Source organism: Medicago sativa, chromosome 3 (assembly GCF_051527215.1).
Source record: "Medicago sativa cultivar Bolivia chromosome 3, Bolivia_mono, whole genome shotgun sequence".
Classification (NCBI taxonomy): domain Eukaryota; kingdom Viridiplantae; phylum Streptophyta; class Magnoliopsida; order Fabales; family Fabaceae; genus Medicago; species Medicago sativa.
Window position 1 is genome coordinate 53687756 of NC_140751.1, and position 21614 is coordinate 53709369.

At 35.0% G+C, this 21614-nt stretch overlaps 1 protein-coding gene and 1 long non-coding RNA gene across 2 annotated transcripts; one reads left to right on the plus strand and one right to left on the minus strand.

Moving 5' to 3' along the window:
* Positions 1-2013: 2013 nt before the first annotated feature.
* On the minus strand, positions 2014-4738 carry LOC146938331 (uncharacterized). The gene is made up of 2 exons (XR_015033363.1): positions 4171-4738; positions 2014-2251 (listed from the first exon to the last, which is right to left on the minus strand). It is a non-coding gene; the product is annotated as an uncharacterized LOC146938331 (long non-coding RNA).
* Positions 4739-4784: 46 nt separating this feature from the next.
* Positions 4785-21579, plus strand: LOC146938332 (uncharacterized). The gene is made up of 3 exons (XM_085749616.1): positions 4785-5324; positions 5515-5676; positions 20854-21579. The coding sequence occupies exons 1-3, from the start codon at positions 4785-4787 to the stop codon at positions 21577-21579; spliced, it is 1428 nt and encodes a 475-aa protein (XP_085605742.1).
* The last annotated feature ends 35 nt before the right edge of the window (positions 21580-21614 follow it).

The window sequence follows — 21614 nt, forward strand, 5'->3', positions numbered from 1 at the left end:
CACAATCTCATGCTACCATCCTTCTTCTTAACCAACAATACAGGAGCACCCCACGGAGAAACACTCGGTCTGATAAACTGTTTCTCAAGCAACTCTTCCAATTGCTTCTTCAATTCACCCAACTCTGATGCAGACATCCGATAAGGTGCAATCGAGATAGGACTCGTTACCGGAACCAAATCAATTGCAAACTCAACTTCCCTCTCCGGCGGTAATTCGGTAATGTCGTCCGGAAAAACTTCTGGAAACTCTTGCACTACCGGCAAATCACCAACTCCTTTCTCACTACTTTCCTTCAAGGAAGCAAACATCATGAACACACTAGCCTCACCATCCAAGGACTTCTTCACTTGCTCCGCGGTCAAGAACTTCCCACCTTCCTCAGCCACCGGCTTAGAAAACGTTACACTCTTGGTCAAACAATTAATGTTAACACCAAAAGTCAACATCCAATCCATACCGAAAATTACGTCCATATGCTTCAATGGAAGACACACAAGATCCAACTCAAAATCCACGTTACCAAAACTAACAGGACACTTAGCACATACTAAGGAAGTAGTCACCGAACCACTAGCCGGGGTATCGATAACCATCCCTCGCGACAACGGAGTCACAACCAAACCCAAACGCTCAACACAACTAGCCGCAATAAAAGAATGAGTAGCACCAGTATCAATAATTGCAATCAAAGGAGTACTATTGATAAAACACATACCTCGGATGAGATTATCCGGATGCTCCACCTCTTCCGCATTCAATGCAAACACCTTCCCCGCCGCCTTCTTCGGGTTGGTACACTTAGTACTAAGATGACCCTCTTCACCACAGTTGAAACAAGTAATATCCTTCTTGCACTCAAATGCCTTGTGACCCTTCTGTCCACACTTGTAGCAACTATCACCCTTGCGACAATCACTAGAGTAATGACCCAAGATTCCACACTTGTAGCATCTCACATCAGCAACATTCGGCTTAGAGCCTCCACCAGATTCCCTCTTCTTTCCTTTGTCCTTGTTGTACGGCTTCCCAAATCCATGACTCTTTCCTTTCTTCTCATTCATCGCCTTATAATGATTCACCTTGACCTTTCCAGCTTCATCAAACATGCGACACTTATGCACCAAAGTATCAAAGTCTCGGATCTCCTGAATACACATGTACTGATAGATATCGGGCCTCAAACCGCTCTCGAACTTCACACACTTAGAGACCATAGCATCCTCCGCATTGATGTACGGACAAAACCTCGAAAGCTCCTCAAACTTTGCTGCATACTCAGCCACTGAACGGTTCTCTTGCTTCAAGTTCAAGAACTCAACTTCCTTTTTAGTCCTCAAATCCTCAGGAAAGTACTTCCTCAAAAACTCAGTCTTGAACCTAGCCCAAGTCACAGTTCCACCAGCCTCAAGCCTTCCCTTAGCATTGGTCCACCAATACTCATCCTCCTCTGCAAGCATATGAGTAGCCAACCTGACCTTCTGGTCCTCACTAGTCACCATAGCACGGAAGATCCTCTCCATGGCCTGCACCCAACTCTGAGCTCCATCCGGGTCATATCTACCCTTGAACGTCGGCGGACTGTTTCGCAAGAAACGATCCAACCTTCGCTCCTCAGCCTCACCAGGATCACGATGACCAACCGCCGCCTGCTCATTAGCCTGAGCCAACACCTGAGCCATCGAAGCCAAAGCCTGCGCAATTGCCGCATCATCTCTACCACCAGCCATCTCACTTCTACACAAAACCAACCAACAGATAAGAACAACAGCACAACAACACAAGAACAAGTACCGAAGGTAACTCATTACCATTCGCATACTAACAGGGTAAATCAACAAACACTAGTCTACTAGTCTGGACAAGCCTGACCACGACTCTGATACCAACTTGTAACACCCTATTTCTATTAAGCGGTAAAACGCGCGAATACACAACCATATTCTAGAAATAGATGCTACGTCTTCGAATAAACCACAATACATACATGCATAAAGATCATGTCACATCACATAGCAGCGGAATAATATATAATTCATAAACAATCTATGGATCTCCAAACTAAATACAAATGTATCATCCAAATCTCAAATAACAAATAACATCTCAACTCCAAAATACACGGTCCAAAAATAAAAACCAACATGCAAGAACTATCCTAGATCAGAGCCCTAATCTAGACACTTGCATGAAAAAGAGGAACTCCACTCCTCGGCATCAACAAGCAACAACTAAGCATCCTGCACTCCATCTACCCGTCCATACGGAAAGGTAGGTGGTAAACCACTGAGGGTTAGCATTACATCATCATAATCCACTTAAAATTAACAAGAAACTTTGAGAATGAAAGATACATTTAAGAACGATGAATAACAAACTACACACGTATTCACAAGTATTCTTAACATTCACATCATTCAATATCAACATCTCAAATTCATATCCACAAGTGTATCATACACACATCACAAGATCAACCATCTTAATCAACAATTAACAAATTCAATCATCATTCGCAACTCAAATGTATTTCAATTCACCAACAAGTATGCAATGACTCTAGACTCATCTAGATGCATGTGGTACCAATTCTCCTCAAGGTCGTCACCCATGATGCAACAAAAACATCATTATCAACGGCTATAGTCAACGGCAATATGGATATAACATCCGACACGACATATGATGCATGAACATATGACTCAATTCACTATGCATATGTTCACAACAATTCAACAGCTATAATCAACGGCTATAATCATCATCCAACTATATCATATAGTTCATATCTCCACATAGTTCCTTACATTCCAAATAAAAGAACAATCACAACATATGATCACAAACATCATATTCATCACTTAACAACCATTCATACATCATCTCATAATCATATCAATCTAATCATAGAGGGTTCATAAGCAATTGGCCCTCAATGATCATTTTCAATCAAGTTCGTCTCATAAATCACAATATTGAAAATAATTGAGCACCTAAGCCAAAACCAAGTAAACGAGTTCAATAGCCTATGCCATGTATCCTTCCAAGTCACACATATGTGCAGTAGAGATTACATAAGCATTTCATCGGCCAAAAACGATGAATTCATAAAAATCACAAAGTTCGTCTCCCTTTATCACTTTTCACAAAATTTTCCATCTTCAAATCAAAACAAGTTAGATTCACCACATCATAGTTTAAATACCATTAAACACCTTTATTGAACTCATAAAACTCAAGTTTCGAAGTTTAGAAGCAATCCATAAGGTTTGGGTCGACTTAGAAATAGTTATGCGGATTTTTCGTAAAATGTCTCTAAGACCTCCTTGGAGTATTTTCATCATAACTCAAAAACCAAAAATCATTTTCAAGTCAAACCAAAGCCATTGGAAAGCTAACAAAATTATCTACAACTTTCATGTTTACACCAAAAGCCAATTCAAAACGAAAAATGGTGAAAAACGTGAATATTTCCCAGATTTGCTTGACAAAATCGGTGGCCGATTTTGGAAAATCGGTGGCCGATTTTTCCCGAGTCAAAACTGGAAAATCAACCCAGAAATCGGTGGCCGATTTTGGCAAATCGGTGGCCGATTCTGGGCTTCACAGCAGTTCAAAATGTGACGGTTCCAACCCTTTTTTACCCCAAAATCCCAATTTTGATCATCCCAACCCCAAAACTCAATCTCAAGATGTTCATAGGTCACATACACTTCAAAACACTTAAACTTGCATAAGTTTTGAGATTAACACATCAACACATCAAATTCATCAACATAACAAAATTCACCAAAATATCATCACTTCCTCAACTTTCAACAACAACCCAAAATCTCTTCATCCAATCATCAATCTTAATACCCAAGGCGCCAATCCAACAACAACGTGTTTCAAATCAATAACAACAACTAATGAACACAAATTCATGCACAATTCATTATCACAACTTCATTTCTCATCAAACTTGCTCAAGAACACAAAGCACCAACAACTATGCATTTAAACATGTTAATTCACATACTAACATGCAATTATCATATAAATCATGTTCTCAAACATAACAACAACAATTATGCACGAATTTTACAACAATTAGATTCAATTCATCAATTTAACAAAATGGGTAAAGAGAAAAAGATATGAATTATGGTTGAAATCTAACCCTCTTACCTCTAGCACCAAGATTCTCTAACCCAAGCCTCAATTTAGCTCCTAGATGATGAATCCCTCTTCTAGCTCTAGCCTTCCTCTTCAATCTCTTCAAACCCTTTCTTCTCTCTATCTCTATCTCTTCTCAAATGAAATGAAATGATAAAATGTTTGTAAAACCTAGTTTCACCAACAACTAGAGTTTATATACTAGCTCTACTCAATTGGGCTTATCTCTTAAACCTTAATGGGCCTAACCCATTTCTATTCTAACACCCAAATGTCACTACTCACTTAATGGTAAATTATAACACTAACGGTCACTTAATGGTAATTAAAATAATTACTACACCCTCTCTAGTAACTTGGTAAAATAATACTCCTACTAAACATTAAAAATAATCCTCGTTCAAAATTACAAAATTACCCCTACTCTCAAAATGACCAAACTACCCCTAAGTCCAAAATGACTAAAATACCCTTCTAACACCGAATTCTACGAATCCCAACCAAAAATACACACAGATGCAAATAATCACATAAGAGCACATATAACAAACACAAATAAATAATTAAAATAAAAACTAGCGAAAATCGGGCTGTTACAGTATGTTCCATCTAAATTTTTGAGCAAGATGATCAATTGTGCTGTAAATCATAAGGTGGAAAAATTTAAAGTTGGCACCTACCTTCGTGATAAGGAAAGTAATATGCTACTTTTTCGCTCAATATTCTCCCTTCATTCTTTGAAGTGCCTTGACCTTTCATTTTATAGATGTGGATGCGAAGTAAAACTTCCAGAAACTATAGACCTTCCAAAGTTAGCAAACTGTTGTTTAAGACATGTTACATTTACTTTGGCTGATGGCAAAGATTATGCTACACCTTTCTTAAAATGTAAGAAGCTTAGTACTTTAGTCATCGACGATTGCAAAGTAATTGGAGATGACAAAATACTTGTTATATCTGGTGATACACTTTCTAGTCTAACAATTACGTATAACTTCTGGGATCTTAAACATTTAAAAGTTCAGATATCCGCTCCATATGTGAGGTCATTCAATTTTATGGGTTGTTTTGAGGGTTATATCAATCATCAAGTCTTTGAGAACAACATGGATTTTATTGAAGATGCAAGCATCATTGTTTTGTGGGATCAACCTAATCCAAAACTTGTAGAGATCTTCAAAAACATGTTGAAAAGATCAATAATGTACACTCATTGAAACTTTATTGGAAGACTAGTCTTGAGGTATTTGAAGTTAGTGTGCTCCTATGTCTTATAAAATCTATAATATTAGCATTTATTATTTACTTCAAATACTCACTAATGATTGTGTGGGCCTTAACCCTTAATATGTGCAGGGTCTTTCTCAACTCCCCAATTTTCCCAATATAGAACCCATTGGTTTTCGCAATTTGAAGTCATTGACAGTACTGTACAGCAATGACAGGCCACCTATGTTAGATGATGTGATGAACTATTTACTTCAAGACTCTCACATGCAGCAAAGAGAACTATTTAAGGTAATATTAGTATTATTTCTTTGTATTAATATATGTGACAAAATTTAGCTATTGTTTTTATGATTTTAATCTCTATATATTTAATTTCTCTTATGCAAACAAAATAAATATTTTCTTCTAACGAAACCAAGCTTGCACAAAGGAGGAGTAATTCTTAGTTGGTCACATGACCACATGGTCACAACCAACCAATAACTAACACTTCATCACATTTAAAGAGAGGAGAGAGAGGAAATGGAAAGTGTGAAAGAAGAAGAAAAACATAAGAGAGAGAGAGAGAGTGACCAAATCCAATTTCTTGGACTGTGACCACCCAAGAATATCTCCACAAAGGAGTGCTACACGCTATAATGAGACTACACCAGGCCCCTAGCAATACAAAGATACTCTGAAAAATGCTAATATATATAATACAATGCAAAATTATTGAGAACTGACTTAATGAAAACCAATCTTGAATATTCTTTAACGCAGGATGCCAAGTTACAGCCTAACCTAGTTGCCAAACTTTCACGCCAACCCTAACCTTGTCCGTGTCCAGTAACATCCACCCTGATTTAGAGTAATATTTTTTTTCTTCGAATGCCAAATAGATATAATATATGCGAGAAAGAGAATGAATGTATCAACTCGTTGAGGTTCACACAGAACACTAAATATTGAACTTGGAAATGTTTATTGTGTTTGTACATTATGTAAGTTATAAAGAAGGAAGAATTTCCTTATTTTTTAAATGATAAAATGGTAAATGTTGGTTTGATTATATTTTATCTTTAATGAAAGGGATTGGATATTTTGGTCAAGGAAGTTTTATGTATAATCCAAAATCATATGGGATGCTAATTTCCCCTTCAAATCTACCATTTCTTTGGAGTACATTTTTCTTTCTTTTTTATTATTGCTAGCTCACTTTTTCTTTCTCCTCTTTGATACAGAGATATTCAACTTCAACAACAGGCATGCCTTTTCAATATTCTGTCTTGACTTGATAGTTTGGTTATTTTGGTGATTCTGATGTACAACTTCGACGATCGCTTGCACATGGTTGTTGTCAAAGTCAGATAGTTTTTCTTAGACGATTAGTGGGGTTTATTGTTTTGGTGGAGTTTAAACCACCAAAGTATCAAGACTTGTAAATCAAAGACATCTTTAAAATTAGAAGTGTCTTAATGTCCGACACTCATAGACAAGTGTTTGTTTGTTTAGACAAGTGCGTAATTATTTTTTCTTTACTTTAGTACTTCTTGTGTGATAATTTATGTTTGAAATAGCTTGTTATAAATTTATAAGCTTGATAATTTAAATTTTTGAATTATTATATTAGGATTGGGAAATGAGTTTTCAAAAATGAATATTTGAATTCATTCTGTGACTAATTATGAGAAACTCATTTCAATGCTTGAGGATGGAAAAGATTAGGGCATTTTTTGTCATTTTTCAATATTGATATTATTAAAATCTAAAATTTACCTTGATTTGAAGACCATGCCTTGTTTGATTTGTGAGGATTGGTACAATTATTTCTCACCACTCTTAAATTGTGAAGTGTTCGTTTGTTTAAGGTATGAATTTTTATATTGAAGCCATTACTTGAAGTTTTCGTCTTGCTACTAAGAGTTGTCATGCGATTGCCTAGACTTTTTTAATAAGAGATTCTTATGTTATGTTTTAGTTATTGTTTGAAATAACTGTTTTTTTTTTTTTAAATTTGCGGAATCAAAAGCAATGGAAAACATCAGGAATCCTCTGCCACCATGCTCATAAAATTCTTTTAAAAAATGAGATAATTGTACAAGCAGGGGGGTCTAGACCTGAAGACGCAAAAAGAAATCAGAAAACTAAAATAAAACCCGAGACATAAGGAAAACGGTAATTCAAAAGCCCAACCCGGTCCCTAAAAAAATCATGGTTGAAAGGAGTCACTCTATTATTCATACAATACCCCGTAACTTGAATAGAATTACAACCAAGTAGTTAAGATGCGGAAAAGGTACCTTAGGTTCAGTAATAAACATAATCTCCGGTCTATGATTTCGATAAAAATCATGAAGTCCAATTTAGGATTTCAAATTTCTGATACCTCTAATATTTCAAAAAAAAAATCATTGAGAAGTGGATGGATGATCACCCTTTGAACATGTATTTTAAGCCAACCTACTAAGAGTCTTGTGTTGCTTTTTTGTCAAACGGGAGTAAAAGGTGCACTGTTCTCATCTTCGTGTTCCAACACATGCCGAACCAAATTAATATCCTTACGGAGGTTAGGACAAATCTCACCTGTGTTCACCCCCACAATTTGCGCCACCGGAGCCGAACACGCAGGAGAAGAGAGTGCTACTGCCCTCGACATTCAAGACCTTCTCCAAAGGTTCCACCTGTTCTAATATTGGTCGTGTTATAAGACTGATAATTGAATTTTTGAGTAATTATAATAGAATTGGGAACAAGTTTGAAGAAACCAATCAAGTTTACCTTAAGATCATATGTTTTGATATACAAGTTATATTCAAACATCTCAATCTATCTGAATTAATGCCTGTCACAATTTTCCCAGTACATTCCTCCATGAATACTCTGGTAAAATCAAGACATACATAGTGTACATGTATGTATATCTGAAGCCTTTCAGTTGAAGAATATACACATAGATATACATGTCTTCCTATAACCAAAAAGGTTTGATAAAGAGTATCAAATAAGCTCGAGTGAATGTGTAGGTAGAACTGATAAAGAATAAACATGCTGAGAACTTTATTAAAGGTATGACAAGGTTATTGAGTTACTAACCATCAGTTAAGACATAATGAGACTCGAAATCTGAAAGCATACTCAGAACTTCCTTCAGACTAAATAATCAATGAAATGGTCTAATGAAATACGATGTATACTTAACTTAGAATCTCATACGTCTCAAAAGGAAATAGGATGAACCCTGACGTGTCACAATAGTGGAAAAGTCATCTTGTTACTTTATTGACACTTGGCGCACTTATGTAACATTAAAAGGGGAAGTTTCGTCTAACGTGTATCTTACTTGCTAAATAACTGCTGGGTACCGAGGAAATGCTTTGAATAATGTAACCTCGCGCTCCTCCCATTGTCATTAATCATCACATGTGTCATAATTGCTAGTTTATTCCTTCGAAAACATCTGAAGTTGAAAAGTTATCTCTGAAATCACTTATCAAAATCACCTTCACTCCCTACACTTTCGTTCTCAAGCCTTTCTCTCAGGAAAATCATTTTTTTTCAAAGCAAAAGCTCTCAGAAAATTAAATTGTAATTTAAAATATTTTGAAGTGTATCATATTTTTAGCATTAACTCATTACAAAATCCGGATGTTGATTTCTTCCATTTGACAATAATCAATTTTAAAGCATATTTTTCTGTTAGTTTATTTTAATAATTTGTTTTAAGTTATATTTCCTATTATTTTCTTTTAGTAGTTCATTTATAAATATAAAAAAAAAAAATTAGCCTCATATTTTCTAAAGAATAAATAATATTTAAGTAATGTCTTGGATTAAAGTCAGGAGTGTTACATGACTGGTGTAGAAGAAATGGAAGAGGGGATGGTGACGACTGTTTGTGGGGAGGAGGAGTTTAGGGTAAGGAGATAGGGTTGAAAAATGGGGTTGGGGGTACGGAAGTTAACAACACAGATTCATAGCCAGGGGGAGCAGTAGGGTTTATAACAATACATAAAACAACTTTGGTGTGTTGTGGTTGAGATGTTTGGTTGAGGATGGCGGCGAGTTGCAAGGATAACGTTGCGAAACGAAAATCTTCATTTCTCTATTGGTTGTCAAGGTGGATATAGAGGCGGCCAAGTTGAGATAACACGTTTTGATTTACGGCATGAAAACAGTTGTCATGGTGTCACAGTGCGAAAAATAAAATATGGCCACGAGTGTAAACACTCAAAACGATGACAGAGTCGCCACCGAACTTTATTTATCCCAAAAGAGGGAAAGGAAAATATCAATAAAACCTTGGGTGAACATGGTCTGTGAACCATGAGATGGGTTTGGAAGTTGGTTATGCAAGAGGAAGGTGTTATCACCCCTCGCATCCGTGCATCCATTGTACTCAACGGGAACCATTTAGGGGGAAGGTTCGCTTACTCTCACAGGTTTAGGTTATCTGCTTATGTGCTGGTTTCTTACTTCTACATTATTAAAACAAGAAAACAATTTTTTTTATTTGGGGTGCTTGATGAAATGTTGCGATCCCGCTCCTACGTATTCCCGTGTGCAATGAGAAACTCAAAGCTACGTAGTTCTTAGTAAAAAAGATTTGCGCGTAGGTTGTTTTTAGCAAATAATGCTTATGTCACATTCCGCTGATACAACAATGCTTGTATGCTTGCATTAGGAGGCTTAAGCATGTGTATGTGTCAGAGGAATGCATAAAACAATATCCGGTTAGAGAAAACAAGTTATTAACGAATAATGTTTATGTCGCATCCCACCGATACAACAAAAGCTTGTGTGCTCGCATTAGGAGGCTTAAGCTTTGCATATGTCGGAGGATTGGATAAAAAATTATCCATTTTTTTCTTAAAAAGGGAATTAAGTGTGTTAAATTGATTTTAAGGTTTTTAGAATGATGACAATCCCAAGATCACGAGACATACGTCAGGGATAGGAACTATCCAGGTGCGAAAAGACATACGTCAGATCGACCCTTTTTCATTCTTTTTATTATGAAAATATCTTAAGTTAAATAGTGAGGATAACCCAAGATCGCGAGACATAGGACATGGATAGGAATTCTCTGGGTGCAAAAAGACATACGTCAGATTGACCCTTTTTGACTATATTTATTAAAAAAATACCTTAAGTTAAATAGTGAGGATAGCCCAAGATCACGAGACATACGTTAGGCATAGGAGCTAACCGGGTGCAAAAAGACATACGTTTGATCTCCCCTTTTTCACTATGTTTATTATAAAAAACCTTGAATTAATAGTGAGGATAACCCAAGATCACAAGACATACGTCAGGGATAGGAATTATCCGGATGCAAAAAGACATATGTCAGATCGACCCTTTTTCACTATGTTTATTATAAAAAAATCATGAATTAATAATGAAGATAACCCAAGATCACAAGACATACGCCAGTGATAGGAATTATCCATGTCTAAAAAGACATACGTTAGATCTCCTCTTTTTCACTATGTTTATTATAAAAGACCTTGAATTAATAGTGAGGATAACCCAAAATCACAAGACATACATCAAGGATAGGAATTATCCGGGTGCAAAAAGACATACGTTAGATCGACCCTTTTTCACTATGTTTATTATTAAAAATCTTGAATTAATAGTGAGGATAACCCAAGATCACAAGACATACGTAAGGGATAGGAATTATCCGGGTACAAACAGACATATGTCAGATCGACCTTTTTCACTATGTTTATTATTAAAAATCTTGAATTAATAGTGAGGATAACCCAAGATCACGAGACATACGTCAGGGATAGGAATTATCCAGGTGCAAAAAGACATACGTCAGATCGACCCTTTTTCACTATGTTTATTATTAAAAATCTTGAATTAATAGCGAGGATAACCCAAGATCACATGATATAGGTCAGGGACAGGAATTATCTAGGTGAAAAAAGACATACGTCAGATCGAACCTTTTTCACTATGTTTATTATTAAATTTTTTGAATTAATAGTGAGGATAGCCCAAGATCACAAGACATACGTCAGGGAAAGGAATTATCCGGGTGCAAAAAGACATACGTCAAATCGAACTTTTTTCACTATGTTTATTATAAAAAATAAAATATGTGTTTCACCAGACATTCCAAAAATGAAAAGAAAAATGAAGGGGTAGAAGATGAGAGAATGCAATATGAATATGAAAATGAATGAATGAGAATGCAATAAATACACAAGTAAATAAATATGCATGCCAAACTTAAAATAAATAAGTAAATGAACAAATAAAACACAACAATAATGGAGCAAATGAATAAATAAATAAATGAGCATAAAATAATTAAATAAACATCCTAAGAGAAAAAATAGGTGCTCTAAGAAGAACACCTTTGTTAATGCAAAGATTTGACTCAATAAGCTTAAATAAGCTATTGTTCAAATAATCACTTATTTACATAAGCTAAAATGCAAATGAATAAAATAAAATAAAAAGACTTATAAAAATAAGCCACCAAAAAGAAAAGAAGATCTAAAAAGATCATCTTTGTTAGTGCAAAAATTTGACTCAAATTCTTAAATAAGCACTTGTTCAAATAATCACTTAATTACATAAGTTAAAAAGCAAATGAATAAATTAAAAAAAACTTATAAAAAGAAACCAACAAAAAAAGAAAAGTAAGATATGAAAAGATCACATCTGTTAGTGCAAAAATTTGACTCACATGTTCAAATAAGCACTTATTTGAGAAAAAACAATAAAAAAAAATGTCACAGAGGGGGGTTCAGATCTGAAAAGGAGTGAGCAAATAGCATCAACAAATCTGAAAAAGGCCCAAAGCCCGTCCCCTTCAACAAACAAAAAAAAAGCAAAAGCAAACAAAATGGGTGTGGCCCGCGGTCAATGAAGAAAAGGAAGTCAACTCCTTCTTCATGAAAAACGCAGTAACACTACCAGACCATGAACAACTTCAATTCAAAACTCAAAAACTCAAACGGACCTTAAAACTCACAAACGAATATACAATCTTGCTAGATTTTTTTGCACTGATCATGAATCTATGCTTAGATTTTATAATGGAAGTTTGTACAGAGAGAAACGTAAACAACAACTTCAAATAAATAAAAAATCAAAAACCCAAAAACAACGTTTTAAGCAAATCTAAACATTGGAAAAACTTCATAACACTTCAAGTAACATAAATATACCGAAACCCACCTTGTTTAAGCCCCGAATTGTTCTAACCAATTCCAACCTTTTCTTAGCAATGAAGAGTTTATGTTTCATGCTTTTTGGTGGTTTTTCTTGTGTTTTTTAGTGTTTTTGATCTTTTGAAAATGATGAGTTGTTATGTGCGAGGATGGTTGTAGATGCTCAAATTGTGGTGAATGAATCAAATGAGAGTGAAATGTGCATTTGGAGTGAATTTGTCAAAGTTGGTGTTTTTTGGATTTAATTTGAATTTTGTGCTATTGAAAACACAATTGGTGCAAAAATTATGATTTTTGTGATTGTAAATCATATAGAAAAATAAAGAAAGTTGGAATTTTGGGTGTGATGGAATTGAGTTTTCTTGAGAATGAAGTAACAAAATAAAATATGAATAAAAATAAATAAAAATGTGAATGTGGGAAAGATACTCATGTAAATGCATTTGATGCAAAAAAAATAAAATAAATTTATTGACTTTTTTTATAGAAAAGTTGACTTTTGGTCAAAGGTTTACTTTTTTTTTGTTGTAAAAATTCAGAAAACAAAAGGAAATAATGAAATTTTTTTGGCTACTGCAAAATTGGGGTATGACACAAGGGTTTAGTTGTTGTGTTGAAGAGCGTCCTCTATATGTTGATGTGTTCCTTGGATAGCATCTTCCAGGTCTTTGGTGGTAGGGTTTGTTGGTTTGGGAGGCATTTTAGGATGGAGAGGTCAAGAATGAAAGCACCAATGATAAACTTTTCTACTCTAGCTACTATTAAACTAAGGATGCAAAGGAAATATAAAACATAAAACTGCATAAGATTATTCATGGAGCTGCCAAGAGGCACACTTACATCATTTATAGTTAGGGTTGCTAAAGACCTAAACCCTAAAGCTATTAGGCCTAACCCTCAAAACAGAAAACAACTAATGAACTTATAACCCTTAGAGAAATAACAAAACAGTCTAGTGGTCTTAATCGGATCCTCCATTTATGATAAGGACATAGTCTTCAAGTCTCTTGGGTTTTCAGGTCACCCTGTTGGGTCGGGTCTGGCCCACTCTATCAACAACCCAGGGGAAAGACTAGAAAGACAGAGGAAACCACCACTCACCGCGGTGCGACACCCTCCCGGTGACAACGAGTCGTAACCCTACATGGATGTGACCCATCATCGATGGTTTCTCCCCATAAAAAGCAACAGACAGGGACTCTAAGTCCTAAAACTACTCATGAATGGTGGAAACCACCGTAACCGGAGCAACCCTAACTAAAACATCCAATTTTACGGTTTTTCAAACAATACTAAAACAGCCAAATGCAGAGAATAAACAAGAAATTTAGAGAAAAGACGAACCTGTTATGTGTGAAGAGGAACTGAGTCCGTAATTGAAAGGTTGAAGGACTAAAATGCACTGAGAACTGTTGAGGGATTCTGGAACTTCTGGGTTGTAGGAATACGAATATAGTGAAAGTGTTTCCGAACAACATTTGAAACTATTTATACTTCCTTCGCAACTCTTCAGAAAACAACAAGCCCGTTCTAATGCAGTCCTTCACATGAAACCCTTCAATAATTGAACAAAACAACGGTCCAGATCACTTATATTTGCACATCTAACGGCTTTGATCAGACGCACCAGATTCTCAAACGTCAGGATCAGATCAACGGTGATGATTGAACCTTGGGAATAGGCACCAAGACACACTCAAAGCACTAGGTACTCAAGTACTTTGTTAACCTTTACACATGGCAGCCAAGAACCAAAGGTCATGTCCCCTCAGTCTCGCCCTCGAGATATGCGCATTTATTACTGAATGACAAACGACCAACTCTCTGACGAGGGAATCTTTATGCCTTTCCAATGCAGCGAACGGACACATTAGAGACGAGCACGTCTTATACTAACTAAGAGGCTCGCTCTGTGCCTTCTGACGATCATAGTCAGAATCCAAGTGAGCACATCCTTGTGAACGACACCATTCACCCTAATGTCGACATAGTCATGGATATGATAGGTGCTGAGGTACTTTCATGTTATCTACCTATCTATCTCGATCATGATAGAATTTGTGAGGCATCCCTTTGCGAGCAATCCAGCTCCACCACATGCATGTCAAGAGGTTTTCGCCACTGGGACAAGCACAACTTTGTTTACTTGAGTTTGGGGCAACATCTTCATAGAAGGCCTCTAGGAGCAGTTTCCCCGCTCATTTAAAGTCATTACTCTTTACCAAGAGAAATGACTTGGGGGGCTACTGTACTTGATCGACTAAAACCTTTAGGCTCAATTACTTAGGCCCAATACAAATTCAACCCAAATTCCGCATTTGGATACATTACTCGCAACACACCCCTTCTCCGCGAGGGTGGGTTCTCGGAGCAACTGAGACCAGTTCAAATGAACTGTAACGTCTCTTCCCATATTCTCGTGAATCTCTTCTCGACAGTTACAGTTCTTACAAATTCGTAATCGGCGAGCACACATGCGCCTTATTACGGCTCTGTAAACACCCACCTCTATATAACGGGGACTCCTCGCAGTCCCCAAGGGAGAATCTATCTTCTCTCGAGACCGTCATTCTGATCTCTTGCTAACTTGAGCGTAGAAGTGTCTGCAGGTACACCCCTCCATCCTCCCGGTCATTCCAGTTATCATGTTGACACATTCCACCACCTTACAACCACCACATTAAACAGTGCGGTAGTCACCTTCTGATCATGTGCGATCGGTTTGTAACGTTAACTTTGCACTTCAGCAGTTATGACTTCATGCATATTTTTCTATCTCATTTTATATCTTGTTTTTATGCAATTTTTTGTTGATGACAAAAGGGGGAGAAAAGGGTAAAATGTTTGAACACGAGGAATGCTAGCAACATTCTCTTTTGGACACTCTCTCTAACACTCACTCTTTTATTGGGTGAAATCAATGTATGTCCCACCACTTTATGTGGGTTCCATTTCCAAAGTGTAGGTCCTACATTGATACCACCCAATAAAAGAGTGAGTGCTAGAGAGAGTGCCTAAAAGAGAGTGTTGCTAGCACTCCTCTTTGAACACTGAGCCTAACACAGAAGTTAAAGAACCTTTTTTTTTATGCAAGATTTTTTTAAAAAAAATATATATGCGCTTAATTGATAAAACTTAACAGAGTTTGATAAGGTATCAGATTGATCTTAATCAGAGCTTGCAAACCTCTGTGTGATCGTAAATTCTTCCATCTTGACAATGTTCTAGTAAACATTTGATTACTTATTCTAATGCACTTAAAAGTGACTAAGAATGAATTTAATTAATTGGGTATAGGACTTAGGGGGAGCTTGCAAACCATACCTTAATGAACTATCACAGACTCAGGGGGAGCTTGCAAACATCAAACCCTGAAGTCTAACTGTTAATTAAATTAACAACAATTGTTCAAAATACTTTTGCTTGCCATCATCAAAGGAGGGAGATTGTTGAAACAAGAATGGTTCATACAAGTTCTCTTGAGTTTTGATGATAACAACGTATTGAAGAACAATTAGATTATTAACATATGTTAAAGTGTGCAGGAACTCTTATCATGAAGAGGGAACATATGAAGAGCATCAGAAAGAGATTGGGAAGCATATATGACTATGGTTGAAGATCTACTGAAAGGTCAATTAGAAGTCAACATCATAGTATGCAAGATTCTCACAGAAGCTGGGGAGTAACATCTACATATTCTGTGAAGGACATCAACAAAGAAGCTAACTAGGCTACGTCATTCTGAGGGACCCATAATCCATGTAAACTTTTGTCTTATTCTGTGAGATGCCTCTATCACTGCATCAGGAACGAGGAAAGAAACGGATAATTCCCTTTCAGCAAAGGAGATTCAAAGTTCGTGACTGAAGCTTCTCAACGAATCTATTTGCGCTGACACTCTTCTCCAACGTCTCTCAAATCAACGCCTATATAAGGAGTTGAAGACCTGAAGAAGAAGTAACAAGACTTTGTTATTCAACTATGCCATTACACTGTCAAAATTAATTGCGCAAATCAATTAGGTTTTGTTTTTATGTTTATCTTAGAAATCCTAAGAAGTCTATTCGCTTGTTCAGTTTACACTTATTGATTAGAAAAAAAAATGTAATAACAATTTAACGTGGTTGCAGTTGGGGCAAACACTTTAGAAAGTCTCTCGCCTGCGTGATTGAGCATATAAGTCTCTTGGTGAAGCCTTGAGCACTTAGGAGTCTCAATTAGTGGGGATTGAGCAAAAGAAAGTCTTAAGCAGTGTGCTTAAGCAAGGAAAGTATTTAGGTAGAGTCCTAGAGTAGAAATCTTTAGGCAGTGTGTTTAAACATGAATCAATTAAATAATATATGTTTTAGAAATGTTTAATTGATATGTCTGTTTATATGTTAGTTCTCAAATCATTTATATGTATATTTTCACATTGATGCCTTTACAAAATTAAATGATGATGTTAATTAGTGGGAATGTATATTAGAACAAGTGGACATGAATTTAGGCCTTCGAATGCACAAATTGAGGTTTTGAAATTTTTTCTAGGCTTGGAATGATTTGCCAGACGAACCTGCCTATGCCTAACTAATAAGGCAGAGCTCAAAAAATTTATGTGTTTTTGACAATGACGTAGATTTGTTTGTGAAGTGAGTGAGAAAAAAATTGGAATATTTCTCCCTCGTTATTATTTTCTTCCTCCTTCTCCTCTTATTTTCTTCAACTAAGCGTTTATTATTAATAATCTTTTTGTATTACGTTGCTTTGTTTTTTATTTATTTATTTCAAAGATTTATTTGTTTTAGATTTTTGTTATAGTACTTATGTCATTTTGTTTGGAGTAAAACAATAATGGTTTGCATGTTTTTTTTTTTTTTTTATATATGTATTAAATATGATTTTTACATTGTGGAAGTGAACACTCATAAAGTAAAGTCTCAACACGTATAACTCATATACTTATTGAACCCATTTAACATGATATTATAAGGAACCTGCTCTTTACCCAAACGGTTCTGCTCATTCCTAAAGTAAAAGTCCAAAATGCCCCTACGCAACTTAACTTGCACTAGTGTATTTTGTACGCATGTTAAGTCACGCTACGTGACTCAACATGCGTTAGTGTAATATGAACGTGACTTAAGTCACGTACCACTTAGCACTAGCGCAAGTTAACTCACGCTAGTTGGCCGGTGAAGAACAAACGTTTTTCCAACTTTGGTTAGCTATTCAACATTCAATCTACACGTTTTTTACCACTTTCACACGTTTTTTTTGACCACATTTATGTTAGATACAACCTAGGTTCACATTTCTACCTATAAATACCCTCACATACTTCCCATATTCCTCACATTATCTCCTCCCACTCTCTCCCTCTAATTCTCTTCTTTCTTTGTTTTTTTCAATATTCTCTTTGGGGTAAAAAGGGATCAAAATTCGTCGGGAAAAATAGTGAGTAGCCGACTTGGGGAAGTGATCGACCGTTGGGATAATTTTAAATCTGCTTTTTTAACCGCAGAAACTTTTTACCGTGGGTAAAAAGAACTTCTTGTGGTAAAAAAAAAACCAGATTTAAATTTAGACCAAGGGTTGATGATGTATTTTCCCCAAGAAGGCTGCTCACTATTTTACCCCACGAAGATTGATTACTTTTTACCCCAAAAAGGAGAAAATAAGTAGATTTAGTGAATAAGTTCAACATTATTGTATGACAATTGTTGTAATGTACGAATTATTAATAAAATAAGATATTGTTATATTTACTTTTATTTATATTTAGTCCATTTGCTTTTATTTATATTTAGTCCATTTGCTTTTATTTATATTTGTATTTATTTAAAGAATAATATCGAATCAATAATTTAGAATAATGTTAACAAAATAATTTCGGAATAATGTTAATAAAATAATTTAGAATAAAGTTAATAAATTAATTTAGATTAATGTGCACAAACTAATTTACAATAATGTTAAGAAAATATTTCAGAATAATGTTAATAAAATAATTTAGTATAAAGTTAAGAAAATAATTTAGAATAATGTAAACAAAATATTTTAGAATAAAGTTAATAAATTAATTTAGAATATAGGTCTTAAATGTAACCAAAAAAAAAATGAAGGCCTAATTGAAAATTGTTTATTGCGGTTTTATATGCACTAACTAGCGTGAGTTAACTCACGCTAGTGTTAACCTGTGCGTGAGTTAACTCACGCTAGCGTTACGCTAGTGTAAATCCTGGGCGTGAGTTAACTCACGCTAGTGTAAATCCTGGACTCAAGAACACGTTTATTGAGAAGTGTGTGTGTTGTTTGATGAAAATGAGGCAGAATGAGGTTCTGCCTGGGTTAATAACATCACGTAGCGCAACTTAAGTCACGTAGCGTGACTTAAGTTGCGTAAATATTGCAACTAACGTAAGTTAACTTACGTAACGCATGTTAACATGCGTAGGGGTATATTTGTATTTTACTTTGGGAGTGAGTAAAACTGTTTGGGTAAAGAGCAGGATTCATATTATAACAAGGTCAGCCTAACTTACTTCATTGGTAGCTAAAACACTTTGGCCCATATGTTGGCCCATTTTGATAGCTCATTGTACTCATTTTTAGGCTTTTTTTGTAAAATAAAAAAAGTTTTGGCATTTTTATAAATATAAAAAACATTAGTCACCATTTGTATATTTATATTCTTCTAGGTTTAGAGACCACATATATATTTGAAATTTCTCTTTCTTTTCTTCCTTCTTCTAAGATCATCCGCCGTCATCGAGATTTTCATCCTGAAAGAGTTGTGGTAATTTTATATTTACTCGATTGTCTTAATTTTCTTGCCGTTTTTCAATATTGACATTGTTATAATCTTGAATTTACTTTGATTTGAGGATCAGGCGTTGCTCGATTCGTGAAGATTGGAACAGTTATTCATCACTTCTTTTTAATTGTGAAGTTATCTTTGTTGAAGGTATGAATGTTCATAATGATGCTTTATTTGAAGATTTGGTCTTTCTACTAAGATTTGTTAACCAATTGATTAGATTTGTGTGTAGAATGATTTTTTTTTTTTCATTAGAGATTCTTATGTTGTGAGGTAGTTTATGTTTGATATAACTTGTTTATAAATTTATAAGCCTAATAATTGATTTTCATAATCATTATATTTTGATCGGGAAAGATTAGGGTAGTTTCATGGCGTTTTTTAAAATTGAGATTATTTTTTGAAGGGTTTAATATTGAGATTATTAAAATCTAAATTTTACTTTGATTAGAAGATAAAGTATTGTTCAATTCGTGAGGATTGAAAAAATTATCTATCACTCCTCTTAAATTGTGATGTTTTCTTTTGTTTAAGGTATTGGTTTTCAGATTGAAGCTTTATTTCAAGCTTTGGTCTAGCTACCTTAACTCTTCCTCCGTCAACCACTCTGGTCCTTTATGTTATTAGAGTTAAGGGATCAAAACGAAACTAAAAAATAAGTTAAGGGACCAAAACGAAACCAAAAAGTACGTTAAGGGACCAAATTGTAACGTTAATAACTTATGGGACCAAAATGTAACCAACAAATAACTTAAGAGACCAAATTGTAACGTTAATAACTTATGGGACCAAAATGTAACCAACAAATAACTTAATGGACCAAATCATTAATTAAGCCTTATTTTTATCAGATCAATTCAAAATAAGTTTATTTTTATAAGATACCATTGCACCAATATATTGTTGAGAAAGAGCCTAAGATGAATAGAATAATAGCATCATAAAATTGAAGTTGACATAATCAGTACCATGCCTGATTAATAGAAGCCTAAGATGAATAGAGTTTTTACAAGATTTTTTTCTCGTTAAACTATAATGGCTCCCTTTTTTGAACTTATTTATGATAGATATAGGTGATATAGACTTGAGTCTACACCCCCATCTATGATCTCTTGCTTTAAAAATGAAAATGAAAAATTCATTTGTAGATAAATGCAATGAAAATCATAGTAAAATTAAGTAAGGGAAATCATATTGTGTACCAGTTTACAAGAAAGTGATTCCATTCATTTACTCCACACCCTCATGAATTGATTCCCTTCCTTTGTAAAGAAAGTTCAGAGAATAGTTTATGTAAACAACCTTCTCTATCTTGCTCTTTCTTATTTCTAATTTTATCTTCCTTTTGCGTTATATGGAGGTATATTTCTCTTGATGCTTGATTCATAATATATTACCATTTTGGTTATTTTTTAAGGATTATATTTCGAAAATTTGATTGTTATGTTAGCTTATATCAATATATTTAAACAAGTTTATTTTTATCAGATGTCATTGCATGAAGATATTGTGGAGAAAGAGCCTAAAATAAATAGAGTAATGCATAATGAAACAGAAGTGGACATAATTAGTACCATGCCTGATTGCATTATTTTACACATCATGGATTTTCTGATTACAAAAGAAGCTGTTCAGACTTGTATCTTATCCAAAAGATGGAAGGATCTTTGGAAACATCTTCCTACTTTGAATGTTAGCCATGTACACTTTAAAAGAGCAGATTTTTTCAAGAAGTTTTTGAATAAGGTTTTGAAACACCGTGAAAAATCTAGTGCGAAGATTTTGAATAAGGTTTTGAAATGCCGTGAAAAATCTAATGCGAAGATTTTGAATAAGGGTTTGAAACACCGTGAAAAATCTAGTGCGAAGGTTTTGAAACACGATGAAATATCTAGTGCCTTGCGTAATATTGAAGTTGACCATCAAGGGTATGTTCCATCTAAACTTTTGAGCAAGATGATCAATTGTGCTGTAAAACATGAGGTGGAAAAATTCAAAGTTGGCACCTACCTTCTTGATAAGGAAAGTAATACGCTACTTTTTCGCTCAATATTCTCCCTTCATTCTTTGAAGTGTCTTGACCTTTCATTTTATACATATGGATGGGAAGTAAAACTTCCAGAAACTATAGATCTTCCAGAGTTAGCAAACTGTTGTTTAAGACATGTTACATTTAATTTGGCTGATGGCAAAGATTATGCTATGCCTTTCTAAAAATGTAAGAAGCTTAGTACTTTAGTCATCGACGA